The sequence below is a fragment of the Telopea speciosissima genome, chromosome 5 (assembly GCF_018873765.1).
Source record: "Telopea speciosissima isolate NSW1024214 ecotype Mountain lineage chromosome 5, Tspe_v1, whole genome shotgun sequence".
Lineage (NCBI taxonomy): Eukaryota > Viridiplantae > Streptophyta > Magnoliopsida > Proteales > Proteaceae > Telopea > Telopea speciosissima.
Window position 1 is genome coordinate 17,580,373 of NC_057920.1, and position 19,494 is coordinate 17,599,866.

General features: G+C 37.7%; 1 protein-coding gene across 1 annotated transcript; it reads left to right on the forward strand.

Moving 5' to 3' along the window:
• The first annotated feature begins 223 nt into the window (after positions 1-223).
• On the forward strand, positions 224-18,873 carry LOC122661982 (vacuolar protein sorting-associated protein 35B). Its single transcript, XM_043857515.1, has 22 exons — positions 224-387; positions 481-577; positions 727-850; positions 3,059-3,244; positions 6,416-6,503; positions 6,665-6,721; positions 6,826-6,915; positions 7,024-7,146; positions 7,885-7,959; positions 8,087-8,146; positions 11,417-11,533; positions 11,720-11,959; positions 12,070-12,135; positions 12,369-12,458; positions 12,596-12,685; positions 15,564-15,653; positions 16,174-16,242; positions 16,410-16,490; positions 16,636-16,743; positions 16,829-16,932; positions 18,346-18,459; positions 18,555-18,873. Exons 1-22 carry the CDS (start codon positions 295-297, stop codon positions 18,763-18,765), a joined length of 2,373 nt encoding a protein of 790 aa, XP_043713450.1. The 5' UTR covers positions 224-294; the 3' UTR covers positions 18,766-18,873.
• Positions 18,874-19,494: the final 621 nt, after the last annotated feature.

Below are 19,494 nucleotides of genomic sequence, written 5' to 3' on the forward strand. Positions count from 1 at the left end.
TTATTTATTGTTGAATAATCTTTTTTTGTTGTTGTGTTTTATAGTAAAATTGATTGAATAACCTCAGCCTAAGTTAAACGCTATACCCTCCAAATGCTGGTTTGAAAGGCCAGTTTTAATGGTTAACGGTTCACTTGGAGAGTTCGAGTCCTACTTCGTGGTTTTTCAATATTTCTCTTGAGCTCAGGGCGGTTGAGCCGTTAGCTCAAGGCGAATGTGGGATATCCAAAGGGACATTTGTTAACAAAAGAAACAAGAGAGAGAGAGAGAGAGAGAGAGAGAGAGAGAGCGAGAATGATCGGAGACGGAGTGGAAGACGAAGAGAAATGGCTGGCGGAAGGGATTGCTGGCCTTCAACACAACGCCTTCTACATGCATCGAGCTCTGGTAAAAGAAACTCTAGAGCCACGTACACACCTCTACCGAACCCTAATGACACCAGAAATTTGTGACTTTTCGTCCATTTTTGTGTTCTTTCAGGATTCGAACAATCTCAGAGACGCTCTCAAGTATTCCGCCCAGATGCTTTCCGAGCTTCGCACTTCCCGTCTTTCCCCTCACAAATACTATGAGCTTTGTAAACTATCTTCTACCTGAGATCCAACTTCTATCTGCTGGATCGAGAGATCCAAAATGTTTTCAATTAAGTTTGACTTGGCTTCAATTCAGAAGAAGGAATGCAAGTTTTCCTGAATTGTCGTCTCTCTCTCTTGTTTGGTGTATCAGACATGCGGGCTTTCGATGAGTTGAGGAAATTGGAGATGTTCTTCAAGGAGGAGACCAAGCGCGGTTGCTCTGTAATTGACCTCTACGAGCTTGTGCAGCATGCTGGCAACATATTGCCCAGACTGTAAGTGAGAATGAATTGATCAATTTCCCTTATTTGTCTTTTGCAAAGACTTCTGCTTCTGCTGTATAGATTCTCGTGATCCTGCTCTCTGTGTTTTCGGCGATTAATCATTCTCTTAAGATCTATCTTTGGTGCAATTGACGAGATTTTTCTTAATTATGTTAATCCATAAGTTTCAGATGCATTCAAATGATCATTCAAATGATCAAAATAGTCTATTCAAAATCCACAACACAGTTTCTTAGTTCCTACATCGTATCATCTCCAACGGTTGCAGTCTCCTCATAGGGAAAAAGATTATCCTAGCATGGGCCCAGATTACTCAAATGCTATTCTGATGTATGTTTGATGACTTCGTGATTCAAATCCTGTCATTGAATTGCCCTAGAATAGAAACCTTTGTTACCCATCTTGAGGAAACGTTTCAAATTAATTTCATATGTTGGTGAAAGATTTATTTTTGTTTGGCTAAGATTGCTCCTCTGCAGATAATCATAACTTAGCTCAGATTCAAACAAACCATGACATGAACTTATTTCTTGATTGTCTTTAACCAAGACACCTTTATTCGAGTTAATACCACATATTTATGGAACTGTAGAAAATGCTGAGAGAGTGCTGCCTGTTCTCACTGAACATCTTTTGGAAACTAAATCCCATTCAAATCTTCCCCTTATGTAGCCCCTTTCTAATGTCAGTGATGGTGATGCACTACTTATATTGCTCCAACAACATTCCCACCTTGGTCACACGTCCACCCAACTTCCTATTCATTTAAATTTCTTCAGAAGTCCCTTGACTTCTTAGTGTTTGTTTGCCTAAGCTTCTTGGCTTCTGCTCCCAGGCTTTTAGGAGCCAGCTTATAGTGATCATGGGGGTTAAAAAGAGCAGGTCCAATGAAAACATTCTATTTGGAATGATTACTGCCAACAGCTTGAGAAGCACCCCCCGTGCTTTTGGGGTTTCTCCAGCTTATGGTGGTTATGATTTCAAATGAAATGTTCTTATTGGACCTCTCCCTTTTTAACCCCATAATTACTAGAAGCTGGCTTCTAGAATCCCAAGAAGCTTAGCCAAACATGCCCTTGGGATGAGCTGCTGGTTGTTTGCATACCTATGTAGTTTTAACAACCTCTAATCATGAATCAATGGACAACATTTTAAGTTCTGCCATTGAGGGAGGGGGAGGAGGGGTGGTAATTTCTGCAAAGCAAAAATATTTCCAATTTACTTGTAAAAGAAGCTATTTTGACCGAATTTTTCCAATTCTAACCTTTGGCAAAACTAAATATTTTTTTTTTCTTTCTGTTTTTTATAATAATTTCAAACACTGCCAAGGGATATGCTACGTGGGAAAGGGTATGAAGAGAAGATGGAACTTTTTTCCCCCTTATTAAGCGCTAGCACGAGGAAGCTACATAATGGGATACGTCATAGGTCCCAATGTACATATGTGGCTTGGACTGCTTGGGATACCTTCTGTTGGAATGAGACATTCCCAGGCATTTGATATGAGATCATGCGCGCCTGAAAGAGTGTATCCCATCCATCAATGGTTAGAGCTGCATCCCCCTCAACATCAGTTGCGAGTAACCATGGATAGGAAGATTTAAAGACCCATGATAATTGTCTTAAATTCCACTGTGAGCTATCAAGTACCAATGGTGCAAATGTTGCCCTTATGGACTCTGTAGGCCATGCAGTACTTGCCTGTCCTGGGTTCCGTTGTGAGCTACTGTCATTATTGAACTTCAAGATTGCAAGAATGGTGGCAGACAATGCTGAATGGTAGTCAAGGATATGGATGATCTGGGTATTAGTAATCACTACATACGCTTAATAATGTAAATTTTACAGCCATAAGGATTGTCAAATTAGGGTGCTCTTACATTTAAGCTTGTTAACACTTCCATTTTGCTTTCTGTCTTGCATTGTTCTTAACAAGCTTGAACTTCAGTCTGGAGACTTAAGCCTGTGAAATAATTTTTGTTTTCTCATAAAAAAACCTTTTAATTTCTTACAAAAGTCCCCTCCCTCCCCAGTTTAAGCTCCAGTCTAAAGACTTCAGGTTCGATCTGTTGTTTAGTTCCCTTGAACAATTTTGCCTGGGTCCTAGCATAGGGAAAACCCTCATTTCCCCCTCCTCCTCTCCGGCTTTTGATTTCTTTTTCTTTAATGAAATATAATATCCCTGTTGTGATATATCAGGTATCTCCTGTGCACGGTGGGGTCTGTATACATCAAATCAAAGGAGGCTCCTGCTAAGGATATTCTTAAAGACCTCGTGGAAATGTGTCGTGGTGTTCAACATCCTGTACGTGGCCTCTTTCTCAGGAGTTACCTTTCTCAAGTCAGTAGGGATAAGTTGCCCGATATTGGGTCTGAGTATGAGGGGTAAGGATATTACTGTTTTTCTTTTTGACTGGCACAATCCTCTAAAGAAGTGGGGATTATTCATTTGTGGATTGTTTTGTTCATAAATTTGTTGGCATTATCCGCAGTTATATCTTTTAGTTTATACATGGCCAAAATCACTATCATTGTCGAGGAGTGGTGCATATGGAAAAAATTATATACTGTTCTTTGTTTGTGTTTCTTTCAATGTACCTCACTAAAACCATTCCCAGCAACAACTTCTTTTGTTAATCCACAACCAACTTGAATTATCAAATAAAAAATTGCTCCGAACTACACGTCTACACTATTTAAAGGTCCTGTGTCAACCCATTAACTTGGAATTTAAAGTCTCCTATTTCAACAATAGTTGACCAATTATTACGAGATTGTGATTGATATATTCAGATGGTTGAGTTTTCTTTTAGCTTTATTTGTTAGTTTTGTTGGATACATAACAATTCTATTGAGACAAGAGACAAAAATGCACAATGGAGAGTGTGGCCTAGTCACGAGTCATGACCAAGTAAATCATAAAGCAACAAAGAAGAAACGAGAATTGGTAATGGCTCTCAATAATTTTTATAACCTTCCAAGCACCTCGTCATCTAACGTGTTGGTGGATCTTAGGACCCAATGGAGCAAGACCAAAAATGAGACAATGGCCTGGGATTTCCCGATGTACTGTCACAGTATCAGAACTTCATGGATTTGAACTGTGTTTTGTCTAATAGATGATTGAAGAAGTGTATCCTTTCACAGTCTTAGGACTGGAAACCTTAGCTTTGACCGATATAAGACCGAAAAGTAGGTCTAAAGAGTCAGACTTGTTTACTTGACTTGTGTTAAAGCTAAAAATCAAATCTCCATTGGTATTCCTGAAGGGTATGCGCAGTCCAAATGATGCAGATCAGACGGGGGATCTCCTGGTGGTGGGTTCAGATCAATGGAAGAGAAGGAGAAGAAGAGGGAGAAGAAAGAAGAGAACCAGAAAACTCAATTGTTTGGGGTGGGGGAGAGAGGAGAGAGAGGGAGAGAGAGAGAGAGAAGAGAAAAGAAGAAAGAGACTATAATCTCTACTCAAAATAAGCTAAACTGCTTCTTAATCCATTCATTCAATTGTGAGGGCCTGCTTAAGCCCTGTTAAAACAGGGGGAAAAAATAAACAAAAACAAATAAGGAGCCTCCTACAATCAACTATGTAGTCCTTAACAGGCTCAACTACCTAGGTAATAAAATAGAATATAACCCAATTAGAAAAAAAGACATCCTTCCCAGCTGCAGGCTGTGTTTGAATGTCCTAACCTGATCTAATAACTAACACAAAATAAAAAGACTACGAAACAAAAAAAGAAAAAGAAAGTTAACTTCTTCCATGCAAGGAGCTTTGTAATCTAGCCCAACAACCTACTGAATAAAATAAGAAGATGATATCTAATTAGATCTCCACAATCCTGGTTTTAAGGAAAACAGAATGCTCCTCACGCAAAGGCTGAAGATAAGATCCCCATGGGCCCCACGAGACACTAAGAATACCTTCCCACTATTATCACTACGAAACTTAAAACAAAAGACTCAAAACAACCAAAAAAAAAAAACTATCCTATGTATTTATGTAAAAAAGGTTTGGCTAATTTATTAATTTTTTTTTTTGTGCCTGACTGCCAGACGCACTAACCCTCCTCTATCCTATGTCTTCCCTACATTATTAATTTATTGCAATATATCCAAGTTACAAAGTACAAATTAAAGGTCCCAAAATAAAAGATCAAACCACATCAAATGGTGGTGATCATGCTCTTGCATTTCCAAAAGGGACAGGATTTCCCAAAGAGCAGTAATTGGAATTTAGCTTGGCATTACCCAGACTAGGAGGAACCCAATCTTGGATAGACCGTGGGTCTCTGAGAAAGTAAATGGAAGTTTCTGGAACCTAATTGATGACAGCCCAATGCACCACTCTGATGGATATCCTGCCAATAATGTGCTGAGTTCTTCTCTTGCCAAATGGTCTAGAGAACTGCTGTGTACACTTTTTCAAGCCTTCCCATGTATTTCCTCTGTTCTAGCATCAGTGGCATTAAGACTTCAAATTGATTTTCCTTGGAATAGCAACGACAATGGAAAAATAGATCATTTGGTGATCAGATGATGTTTGGATTCCTTGAGGAGATATGTGGCTTTTAAATATGTTCGTAGATGGCTAGGTATAATGCTCACTTCCCAATGTCTAGGAATTTGTCAAGGATTTGAGAAGGCTTTTCAAGAACTGTCATTTGCCATATGAAAGTAATTGGGATAACCAAGCACCAATTAGTTATGGACATGTTTGAGTGGAATCTTCAAGTGCGATGATGACTTTGTTACGGATATTCTTTTCAATTTTGGTTAAATTGTGTTTGATGATAGAGTACCTCTGTGGAAATTACTTGGAAATGGAAGGGTAATGTGTAACTTCTGTCCTCAGATTCAAGAGCAATTAAAATTGAAATTGATCAGATTCTTTTTTTTTTTAATGTTAATTATTTTCTGTTGTATAGGGAGGATGGTTAGAGTGTACCATAATTGGGCTTTCTATGGAATCTGTTCCTTTACTCTTCATATTAGAAATGTGAATCTTTGGGTATCTGAAGTTGGGTCTTATGGAGATAATCCCTTCCCCCACCCCTCAAAAAAAGTGGGGAGAAAACAAATCTGTTACTGGTCTTTTGTGGAAGTAGAAGGAAATGTATGTTTGTGGTAGTAGGCCAAGTAAGATCTTTAACATCCACAAGCTGACAAGCAAACAACCAGAATCTTTAACATTTCATTTTTCTGTAGCTTAAATGAATCCAAAAGTGTATTCTTTCTTTTTTCTCTATTCATGATTGGGTATTGGAATTTCATAATTCATGGATGCTCTTATAACCTTTATACTGTTTTGGTTGTGACTTCATATGCCATTTTCTCAATATTTTACAACCTACATTATGTATTGCTTATTTCTATGTTTCCTGTTATTGGCATTGATAATTTAGTTCATCTTGTTAAGTCATTCATTCTCTGGTATCTTCTGTTTAATTGTGATAACAATGATCAATTGAAGTTGGGATATGCACCCAAAAACAATTTGAAGTTGGACCTTTTTTTCCCCCTGGCTGGGTTCTTATTTAATTTATATTGTCTTTGTAGTGATGCTGACACAGTCATGGATGCTGTCGAGTTTGTACTTCAAAACTTCACGGAGATGAATAAGCTTTGGGTCCGAATGCAGCAACAGGTTGGTTGGAATATCTTACCTGCTCTCATGTTTGGACATGCATGGCACCACAATCCTTGCATGTTATTCGTGGTCATGCAGGTGTTAATAGTGCTTGTGAATCATTCATACTCTTAGGTGATCCTGAGTTGAGGCATGCAATCGACCTTTCTGGTCTGCAGGGACCCACCCGGGAAAAAGAGAAGCGGGAAAAGGAAAGGAACGAGCTTCGTGATCTTGTAATCCTAACAACTCGAACTGGTTAATATCACCCACTATATGACATATATATGCATAATAAATAGTAATAATTACTCTGCTACTTTTTGAACTCTCTTATTAGGTTGGCAAAAATCTACATGTCCTCAGTCAGATTGAGGGTGTTGACCTTGATATGTACAAAGATACTGTGCTTCCAAGAGTTTTAGAGCAGGTAAATCATCCTCTCTCCCTCCCTCCTTTCTGGTTCTGAAGCCCCATGGCATGATAACAGACTATGCTAATATTCATATGGAGGAATCTTCTGAATTGATTGTAACAGGTTGTTAATTGCAAGGATGAGCTTGCTCAATATTACTTGATGGATTGCATAATCCAAGTCTTTCCAGATGAATATCATTTGCAGACTCTTGAGACATTGTTGGGTGCTTGCCCCCAGCTTCAGGTGGGTAATATGACCATGCATTTGTATTCCTTTTCTTTAATTTAATTTGGATTAAAAGCCAAATTTCCAACCAAGAATAAGGTTGAAGTTTTTTCCTTCTGGTTTTTAATAAAATGTGTAGGTTTTCATCAGCAACTTTGTTCTCTTTGCAATCATTGGGCTATTAATTTTTCACTTGAACTGTTGCCTATGTATGTGTAACATGTCAATCTTTTCCAAATACGTGATTTTCGGACCAGATTGGTATGTAAAAAGATCTTCAATTTTACCAATATTTGGGGTCTCATGGGGTAATCCATGCAAATTCTCCTCTAAGAGAAGGCTAGCATATAAACAGTTTAAATTTTACATGGAGTGATTTCACAATTTGATAAGGGCTCACTGCCTCCCTCCCCCCACCCCCCAAAAAGAAAAATCTCTTGACTTGAATTATATTTTACAGTAGTTAGAATCCCAGTACTTGATATCTTTTCATTCTATAATGAGGAATATGATCCGCTGATGGATATAAAGTCACTTGAAATCAGTCCATATAATTGTGGGAATCTACTTTAATTATAAAACCGCCGATGGATATAAAGTCACTTGAAATCAGTCCATATGATTGTGGGAATCTACTTTCAATTATTAAAAAATAAGTGAAAGGTTTTAGCAAATTTCTTTTGTTAATAGTTTTAAGAAATCAAAACTAATTTTTTTTTTCTTTTCCCTTTCTCATCTCGCTTTTCTGTTTCTCAGCCGACTGTTGATATCAAGACAGTGTTATCACGACTTATGGATAGACTGTCAAACTATGCTGCTTCAAGTGCAGAAGTGAGCTCTCCACATGCTGTTTCTTGGGCTATTTATCTAAATATGCGCACACATCTAGACTCACAAGAATGCAAAAAATTGTCCATTGGTAGAATCCTGAAATATTTCTAGTGGTTTTATCCTGCAGGTATTACCTGAATTCTTGCAGGTAGAGGCTTTTTCTAAATTGAGCAATGCCATTGGGAAGGTAAATTTTGCAACTGCCTGGTTTCCCCCTCCCCACCCCCCCCCCCCCCCCCCCCCCGCCTCAAAAAAAAAAAAAAGTTCTGTACCTTTCATTATACTGTTTTTATATATTTAGTATCACTGTATACAATCCCAGCATGATTTTTGCTCAAGGGAAGACATGAAATAGAAACAAAAAATTGTAACTTTTAAAATGTGTTCATCATGGTTATAATGCAACCATTTTTCTTTTGTTGGAAATATGTTTAAAATTAGTGAGGTAACTGGGGGATTTCTTGACTTGTCAGGAAAACCTGTTCCTTTTTTGCTTAATTGAATAAAATTCAGCACTGGAATTTTGACCTTGAATCAGGTTCAAGTTGAGTCCAGCCAGCACCAATTGTGTGTTTGATATCACTTCTTTGGAGTGTTTCAGTGGGGTTTCCATTTCCTGGAGCAATTCTGTCCAGTCACTTTCAGCACAGATATGATTCTAGGGAGTGATTCCTTGATTTTGTGTTCTTTTGGAGCGATTAAAAAAATAAAAAATAAAAAAAACTAAAATGCCATTTTCTCCTCTGCTTTCCAGTCTTCATAATCACTTCCTCTGTTTTTTTTAATCAATTACTGCCATTATTTGTTTATTGTAAAAATTACTTTTAAGAATTGAAGAGCTGCTTCTGGATTTATCACCCTACAAAGTCAAATCTGAAACAAAGCATGCCATAAACGAAACTAGAGTGTGAACTGGAGCTGGAGCCAGTTTGAAATGTTGAAGCACCTAAATGCGAAACTTCAAATATTTTTGGGCATCCATGATTCTGGTGTTGTCATGATTATTTTTTTTCTAAGAAAAAATTAATGAATTTAAACACATTTTGATAGCAATATCCTATTAGTTATTGAAAAAAGAAATCAAAGGAATTACTGTTAATTAAAGCTAACCTGAAATCGACCAGGGTTTCCACTGGGTCCCACAGAAGAACCATGCTCTGTGATCTCATAGAACTAACAAGCAAAAGCTAGTGTTTGAATCTCAAAATCCTGGTGAGGGTTTATGGCTCATTTCTTTATTTATAGAACTAAGACATAAACAGAATTAAGAAACTTCTCCAATTGCAGGCTAATGGAGAATCCTATACAAGTAGAACTCGTGAAAATAGAAATAAACTAGGACTGGAATTTATCTTAGCTTTTCCAGCCTCAACAAATTTACTAATAAGAAGAAAATCAAGAAAAATAGAAGCTTAAATCAAGTCCTGGTTGGTTCCAAGAAGAACCTGAATTGAAACTGCATGTTAGAATGGAACCAGAAAACTGGTCTAACACATGAGCCGCAGGTCTAGGTGACTGGTTGGACCTTCTTCCTTTGAAGGTACTTGAGTTTATAGTTGGATTCTAAATCCTAGTTGCTCCATGGTGTATGACCTAGCAAAGGGAGGGTTCTTGAGGGAGACCATGTCTTTTGGGCACATTTGGATGACTAACTATATATTTATTGTTTTACCTTTCCCTCTTTCCCTTTATCTGATTGTACTGTGCCTTAAGCTTCATTTTCATTGAATAGAATTTGTAATTTAAAAGGAATAGGTATAGTTGATGTAGGAAGGTGGGCCCTTGCGATTTTGTTGTTGAGGGCTCGAAGCAGGGTTTGAAACAGGACCAGGTTTCCTGGTTTGACCGACCGTTCAAACTGTTAATGGGTTTCTTTCGTAGCTGTGTCTAACTTCATGACCTTTGGGAAAATAGAGTTGTTTGGGATTAACTACTCTCACGATTGACACCACGGCTTGACCTGAGGGTTTAGGTAATGAATCACAGCTCACTGCTCTCTTAAGGATAACTGAAGCTCTCCCTAAACAAGAGATCTGAAACTGACCTTGGCGGTAAACAGTGCCCAGGTTTTATTTACAGGTTAATATATTAAGGTATGAATGGGAGTTGAGCTGAAATTACAGAGATTGGGTTGCTCAAAGGAGGGTTTCCTTCGACCTAAACGTAAGTTGAAAAGGTGAGGGTAGAGAAGGATCGAATATCAATATGGCTGGTTGCAGGTGTTGCTGGAACAAAGGTAATAGTAGGTGGTGTGTTTCAGAAATTCAACGGGAAAAGTAGGGAGAAGAAATAATAGAAGAAAGAAGAGAAGAAAAAGAGAGAGAGAAGAAGAAGAAGATGGTCACATGACCTGATTCGTATTAATCCGGCACAACCCAAAATAAAACTTCATTCCAAATCTGAATTTTGCGTGATTACAATCTATTATTTAAAGAAGAAAATAAAAGACTCTTAATAGTAATCTAAATCTGAATTTAAACTTGATTCTAACTGGAACTCTTAAACTCCTAAATAGACTCTATCACTAATTAGCCTAATAAAACTAAAAATAGAAAATTACAAGATAAAATCGAACGAATAAAAAAATCTAAAATAAATAAATAAAGTAAGATATCCTACTAAACCCAAAAACCTAGTTGGACCCGGTTTATCTTCATATAGATCCCCCAACGGGTTTGGGCTGGTCCAAGGAATTGCTCCTGCATCACAGGATTCACAGCCTCTCGGCGAAGCGGGGGTAAGGCTGCGTACATTTGCCCCTCCCAGACCCCTGCAGTGGCGGGAGCCTTGTGCAGTGGGACACTTTTTTCACTACACCAGAATTTGACATCTGATAGGGAACGAATCTTCATTTATAATATAATCCTTTTTTTGGGGGTTTCAATTGTTGAACTGGACTTGCAAATGGTTCGATGTCGAGTTCCTTTTAAAATCACTACTCAAAGAAGCAGGAAAAAGATGCTAATCATTGAAAAACCTATCTTGTCATTTGATCCTTGCACTTAAACAATTACCGTGTGTGTTAAATCTTGCAATATGACCTGAATTGATTCTTTAGTTTGGGGGTAAATCTTGTTGTGTCGATTCTATGCAGTTGCATGCTTTATGTTTCTCAGTCAAAAACTGGAATCTTATAGTCTATTTGGAACAGTTCTTGGTGTGTTGGTCATATATCTCTCCTTGTTCTGAAGATGGTTAATATAGATTTTCCTTCATTGCTATGGCTCTGATGACTGGAGGATGCATCCTTATTGAGAATATAAGTGATTTTTTTTTAATTATATGTTTTTAATAGGGCAGTTAACATGATGCTCCCCAAATCTGCTAAATCTTGTGCTTTTGCAGTTGTTTTAGGTCCATCCTTCCTGTCTTCTTCATTTGTGCATTTAGACAACATAGTTTTTTTTATTTTTTAATTGAGGATTTAAAATTTCAACTGCATGTATTTCTATTGCAGGTGATAGAAGCACAGGTTGATATGCCTGTTGTTGGAGCTATAACTTTGTACGTGTCTCTTCTGACATTTACTCTTCGTGTCCATCCGGATCGGCTTGATTATGTAGATCAAGTGCTGGTATGCTTCTTTCTTACATTGCATTCACAGTATTGGTAGTAGAAATTTGCATGCCCCACAACCTCAATATTAGTGGATGTGGATCTGTGTGCTCTGGAGTTAACCAGTGAACTTACATAGTTTGGGATGGTTCAATTTACAGTTTACATGGTGACAAAGACATGTCTCTGGGTTATTTTTCTGCAGGGAGCATGTGTTAAGAAACTTTCTGGAAGACCAAGACTTGAAGATAGCAGAGCTACAAAGCAAGTTGTTGCACTTCTGAGTGCTCCTTTGGAGAAATACAATGATATTGTTACTGCTCTGATGCTTTCAAACTATCCTCGAGTGATGGATCACCTTGATAATGCTACAAATAAAATCATGGCAGTGGTTATTATTCAAAGCATCATGAAAAATAACAGTTGCATTTTGACTGCTGATAAGGCATGCTTTATTTCACTCTTCCCCCCCCCCCCCAACCCAAAAAAAGGAAGAAAAGAAAAGAAACGAATTGTGAATAGGATCTCTCTTAACTTTTCAATGGGTTCTTGTAGGTTGAAGCATTGTTTGAACTAATAAAGGGGCTTATAAAGGATTTGGATGGGTCTCCTATCGAAGAGGTGCATCTGTTGAGTTCTTCTAATTGTTGTATCGATGTGTTTAAGTAGATTATAGAGGCATCTGCATTTAATGTTTGGCATGTACTTCCAGGTTTTTGGTTGTTGTCTTCTTGATCAACTGGTGTTAGTTTTAGTTGCTTTTCCTCTTTCTAGAAACTAATCCTTGTAATTTCCAGTGGGTTATGGGTGGTGATAAATAACATTGTATCCATTGTTTCTATTTTTCTCTATAGCTTGATGAAGAGGATTTCAAGGAGGAGCAAAATTCTGTTGCTCGTCTCATTCATATGCTCTATAATGATGATCCAGAGGAGATGTTTAAGGTAATAGATGTACTGAAGGTTCTATTCTGTCTTTAACTGTTGCACAAGTCTTGATGTTGTCCTCCTTTCAACAGTTTACAGAACAACTTTTGTCTGTTATTAGTAATGGTTTTAATTTAACATGTATTGAATTTCAGATTATATGCACTGTGAGGAAGCATATTCTTACTGGAGGACCAAAACGACTTTCTTTTACTGTTCCTCCTCTAATTTTTTCTGCCCTTAAGGTTTGGTTCTCCTGCATCCAACTTGCGCAAAATGCTTCTCTGTTTACTGTCAATTTTTTTTAAGGTGCATAATTTATTAGAGAGAAAGTAATCATCTGGTATGTGCTGCTGAAAGAGGAAAAAACAGTAAAGCATAGTTGGATGCTTTTTAGCACCATACTTATTTTGTTATTTTTGCCCATGATATTTAATCAGTCATGATTCATTATGCTGAAGTAGAAAAGTGAGTGAATTCTTCTGAAATGACTTAACTTAAAAATAAGTTGACGCGCTTGTTCCAGAGCTTCAGTATGCTCCTGAGGATGTAAATTTCAGTCAATATTTAAGTTTGTTCATCCTAATCTTCCTCTTGATGGAATTTTATGAGCACAACAGTGTTCTTTTTTCTATAAGCTGTGCCTTGAATTAGAGCCTTCAAATACTTGTGCAGTTAAATTATACCCCATTGTTGGATAATGCTTCACAGAAGTGTTTTGAATGCACATATGATGCTTCAATTTCAGTTGTACACTAGTTAATCAGCTTATATTTAGCACTGATTGTTGGATGATGACTATTTAAAAACATTTACATGCTTATGTATCTATTGGTTTTGGAGTTGTATCTGCTTGAATTTTTTAAGTACTTTTAAAAGGATTCAGCAGTTGACCTATTTAGATTTCTTATTTGTTTATATATACTTTTTTAAGGTTTTCTTTTACCTTTCAGAATTTTGAGCCCAATATTTGTAGATTTTCAGTTTACTTGTTTCCCAACAGGGCTGCAAGTGTACAAAATTAAAGGAAAAAGTGAAATTTATAAATCAGCGTAAGGGAGAGAAAATAAATTTATTATTTTTATTGTACAATTAAACCAAAAAAAAGAAAGACAAATGCATCTCTGAGAGAAAATTAATTTGTTGTGGTTTTATACTTTGTGCATGTGCGAAGAAAGATACATTCGTCTTTGAGAGTGAGAATGTAATTTTTCTGGTTGTTTTCTTTGTGTGTGTGGTGTGTATGTGTTGTATTCAAATGACTTACTACCGTTACAGTATGATGCGGAACCCGGGTCATAAAACCCTATTTCGTTTTGCTTATGGGCCCACCCAAGTAACAAACGGCTGAACAATTGAAGGAATGGTGTGACTGTAAATATTTTAAAGTTTCAAGGGGAAGTGGCTGAACTGTAAATAACCAGGATCTTAAATGACTATTAGGGAAGAAAGGAAGGAGGGATATAAGGGGGATTGTAAATTAAAGAGAAGGGGTATACTTGGAATGAAATAAAAGAAAAGGGATAAAGGAGAGAGGGAGGTTTAAATCTGGAAAACAAAGTAAAAGTAGATTAAAGAACAACCGTGAGGTTGTCTTCAACCTCGGGATGGGCAGAAAGGGCAGAAAAACCAGCGGAGCTTCGAAGGAGAGAACTCCTTTGATACTTCTCTGTATGGCCTAAGGTTTTAAGGGTAGGTGGATGATGGATAGACCTCTTGAGTGCAACTAAGGATCATCCAAAACAGCAAGTGAAGAAAGAGTACTCAAACCTGGCGGTAGAACTTGAATCAGACTTGGAGATGTGTCTAATTCTCTCAACTGGCTGAGTTGTTTGGAAGAGTCTAGGGTTAAGGTCGCCCCTGGGGAAGGAATTAATCCCCAGATCTGGAAGCCCAAAGAACAGGAAATGAGAGAGATCAGGTACTCTCTCTATTCAGCCACAGGGCAACGATAAAGAAACAGAAAAATAGAAGAAGGGAAACGAGGAGAAACAGAAAAATGGAGAGGAAAATAAGAAGGGGAAAGAAGATGAGGAAGGAAGAGTGATTAAACAAAAGAGGAATGAGGAAATCTGACCTGGAGTAGAAGAATATGATAGAGATGGAGAAGGAAGAGGGAAGAAGAGATCACATTCGACCAACCTGGTCGCACAGCTCCGTAATTGGGAGGTAACCATTCAAATTTTCCTTCCATCAAATCTGTCCAATGCATTGGGTTACAAGAATATTTATGAGAAGAAATTGAAAGTTCCCTAATTGTAGTTTAAAACTGAAATAGAAGTAAAATCTAACTGTCTCCTAATTATCTAACCCAATCTAAAAATATAATGGAATCAAACTCCAAGATTAAAAATGGAATTGAACTCTACCACTACGTAGCCTATCAAGTTTTAAAAAAAAAAGCTTACAAGATAAATTCAAATAAATAAATAAACTACTAATATCCTACAGGATCGAAACTGAATTTGGACCTGGTTCATCATCATCTGGGCTCCCCAATGAGTTTGGACAGGTCCAAGGAAGTGCTCCCGCATCACAGTATATCATTGCATTCAAGAATTAGTATGTTTTTACTGGAATAGAGGTCCCCAGTAGTGGTGACCACTCTTCTACGACTCAAGCCTGCAAAATCTGGGAGATACTAAGATTCATTTTATTATTATAAAATTCACATGGAAAACCATAGCAAATACTTGTCTGCAACTGCAAGCCAGAGTGCAAGTTATCGTGTGTGTGTGCGTATGTGTAAGAAAGAGAGAGAGCATGTATGTGTTGACAAAATTTGCAACTGACAGCTTTTTTCTCCATCTTTTTCTTTATATATCATTTGCCATGCATGTTTGAGAAGAGAGGATTCTTGCATATGTTGACAAATTATTTATTTATTTGTTATTTATATTATTTTTTTATTTCTATTAATGACTTCATTTAACCCCCTATCTTTTTAGGAAAAGCAATAATTTATGTATTGAGGTTTTCTGAGTAGATTTAAACAGTGTAGTTTTGATCTCCTGAACATTGAAGTACCAAAAATCTCATTTTGCTCCTGCCCACACACTATCATTGGTTAGTGACTTCCAAAATGATTTTGGAGGATCCTCAGAATTTGTCTCTGCATTGCAGTTGGTCAGGCGATTGCAAGGTCAGGAGGGGGAAGTGGCTGGAGAAGACGAGGCTGCCACTCCTAAGAAAAATTTTCAGCTTTTGCATCAGGTGACTTCTGCTTAAGATGCTTATGCTATTCATTAAGTAGTTGTAGTGACTCAAAAACCAAATTAGTTAACCATCATTGTGTGTATTAGCACAATGATGGTTCTGAATTTTTTACATTTCTTAGTTCTTCTCTAATTTTATCCCCAATATATTTTCATATATAGTGTTCACAAGCTTGTTATCAGTTCTAAGTTTAACTTCAATTTATCTCACATTTGTTTAAATTTCTTGCTCAAGCCTTTGTGTTTTCGAGTGTTTGAAATGGAAGGATATTATTAAAAGTAGATCACTCTAGATTTATAATTTTGCCAAAAGAGACTGCATTAAACATTCCTTGCCCTCTTTTGTCTCTGTTCTGTTATTCTTTGGATCTCACTACCTCAGGGTCTTTTTTTGCTTAATATTAATATGGAAAGTTTTATGTCTTATATTTTGTTTGTATATCCATCAAATGTCTTGTCCAGTCATCCATCTTTTTTTATTTAATCTATTTCCTGAAAATCATCATATTTTGTTCCAGATTATTGAGGCTCTGTCACATGTTCCAGCACCTGAACTTGCTCTTAGATTGTACTTGCAGTGTGCTGAGGTATGTCAAAATGTAATACTTAAAATCATCTGCAGATATGCAATTTTTCTGTTCACGTATATGTTGTAATTACAAAATGGCTCAGTATGTCTGTTATACAGTACAGGATTGCACTTGCTCAAACTGTATGTGTGCTAATCTTTACTTGCTCTGGTTTCTGGATGCAGGCCGCAAATGACTGTGATCTTGAACCCATTGCATATGAGTTTTTCACCCAAGCATTTATCTTGTATGAAGAAGAAGTTGCGGTAATTGATCTGGAACTTTTTTTCATTTTCTTCTTTGGAGCTGCTTTCATTTTTCTTTTAGAGGAAATTAACAGTTCCGTAAAGTTACTTTAAGTTGCAATAAGATTCTTTTAGTTTGCTTACGTGGATGTGTACATTGTTATAGGATTCAAAAGCACAGGTAACTGCAATACACCTAATAATAGGGACTCTTCAGAGGATGAACATATTTGGTGTGGAGAACAGGGATACGCTAACTCATAAAGCCACAGGGGTAATAGTTCTATTTTATTGTCTGTTGAATGAGCCATTTTAGGCTACTAATGCTGTAACCCTAATCTTGTTTTTTTGTTGAGCAGTATTCGGCAAAACTTCTAAAGAAACCTGATCAATGCAGAGCAGTTTATGCGTGTTCACATCTCTTCTGGGTTGATGAACAAGATGGTATCAAGGATGGAGAAAGGTAAACTCCTTTAATGTATGACACAAACATATGCACATGCACCAATATTCATTTCTGTATGTGGCTGTGTTGGTTTTTATGTTGTAAATGGGTTGATCTTCATAAGGTGCACTAGTAGAGTAGTACCCTCACCAGCTTGTTTATGGCAGGGATCTAGCCTGCTATTATATAAGTGTAACCAGTTTATTTATTTTAGATTTTGTTTTAGTTTTTCCTTATTGTGATAATAAGTAATTTCCTAACATTCACCATATAAGAATTTGCTTACCCTTTGCTGCATTTTTTTTGTTGCCCAATTAATTTGATTAATTACAGTTATATAAGCGTGAATGCACATGTACTTTTAGTTTTATGAGAGGGTATCTACAATCGGATCTTTATCATTTCCAGTTCCCTGCCCGGCCCAGTTCCTCTAACAAGGGGGGCTGGAATGACCACCCTACCCCTGCCCAAACACTCTGCGCAAGTGGGATCCACCACCCCCCTATTAGAGGAACTGAGGAACTGGGCAGGCAGGAAACTGGAGGAGATAATTTTCCATCTACAACCCCTTCCCACCCCCCCCTACCACAAAAAAAGAAAAAGAAAAAAAGAGGAAACCTCAAATCCTCAATTAGGTATTGTAGTCTACATTTTTTGGAGGAACTAATATAATCTTGTTGAGATTGGACATCTAATAAAAACAAATCTGAACAAGAAAACAATAAAAACAGGAAACCCTTATGTATGTGTATATGACTGTAGGGCTGAGCCTGAACAGACTTGGGATCTAACCTGGGTACTAGTGTGCTTTTATGTGGGGCCAAATTTCATGGATGTAACAAATTATGTCGGTTTTGCAGGACATTGGAAGACTGCAAAACCTAGATTCTAGTGTGCTTATTTTTGTAATTTTCTTTGTGGTAGTCGGTTAAACTATCTGCTGAAACAGCTGAGTTTGTAATATTCCATCTGGATACCTAGATCTGACCACTTGATCTGAGCTGAGAGATCCAGTTGAAACAGTGTTGTTAAATTTCTGTGGCTTCATATATGAATGTAATTTCTCCTTGTAAGGATTCTTTCTATTTGTGGGTGGACCTTGGCGCAATGGTAGGGTTGCTCCATTGCGATCGAGTTTGAGTCGGGAAACAGCCTCTTCGCGAACCGGAGGGGGGGGGGGAGAGGCTGCGTACATTATGATCCTGCCCAGACTCCACAGTGGTGGGAGCCTCGTACACTGGATACACCCTTTTTAAGGATTCTATCTATTAGTAGCACAAAGCTCTAATGCCTATATACCATTTTTTTGTTCAATGGTTTGTCCTCAGCTGGCACTTAGATTCTTGGGTGTCGGTGGCTGTAGTTTTTCAAACATTGGAAACTAGGAAAGAAATAATGCAATTGATTGTTCATTCTATTTGCTTTCTACAGGGTCCTGCTTTGCCTAAAGCGTGCCTTAAGGATTGCAAATGCTGCTCAACAGATGGCCAATGTGACAAGGGGTAGCAGTGGACCAGTCACACTCTTTGTTGAAATACTAAACAAGTAGTGTCAACTGGAACTGAAACTAACTGTTCTTATTTTTATTTTGGCTGCTTTGTGCTGAAGGGTTTGACAAACTGTCTCTAATGTAATTCCAGGTATCTTTATTTCTTTGAGAAAGGAAACCCTCAGATCACTAGTGAAGCAGTTCAGGGCCTGGTTGAACTAATCACAACAGAGATGCAAAGCGATACGACGACACCAGATCCATCTACAGATGTATTTTTTGCCAGTACATTGCGCTACATTCAGTTTCAGAAACAGAAAGGTGGTGTAATGGGTGAAAAATATGAGCCCATCAAAGTCTGATTTGCACGTGAGTAAACATTTCCAAGATATAAAGATGCGGGCGCACACTGCGCCGAGTTTATTTTTTTGTTTTTGTTTTTTTGGAGGGTGGTGGGGTGGTTTCAGAATGGTTTTTTTTTTTTTTTTTTTTTTTGGTGGGGGGGGTTGTTTCCGTTCTCGACAAGGAAATGAGATAGCCTGCCATTTTGTATTTCCTTTTTATCCTTTGGAAGAATTCTGTGAATGGAAGGGATGAGGTACCTCAAAAGTCTAGAAAAGATAGTTCATTGTATCTGATTAAATATTGTTTAGCATTCTCTCTGTGGCCAGGACTCAGGACTATGTATCCTTCCGTTGCAGTTGCCACACCCACACCTGCACTGAGTCATGCCGAGAGTAATCCTCGTCTATTTGGAGTCAAAATGCTGTTTTCTTCTCTTCTGCTCCCCCTTCCCCTCTTCTGACTGTTACCCTGTTACCCTTATGGGTTGATGTTGTTAGTGATTGATTTCTCAAACAAAGTAAATCTGTATAACAGAAAGACCAACTGACCAAGACAATAATTAGTTTTTGCCATCCTACAATCAGGTGGGTGTCTTTGGGCCCATGATCATCTGTACTTTGTACCTGTTTATCTTCTTCTACATATCTGTAGTATGGAAAACCACCTCGCGGGGAAAGTTTCCTGAGGAGGCGTGGCCCCTGCGTGCGCTTGGAAGAATCAATCGTTTTGGTCTGTCACGCCAAACC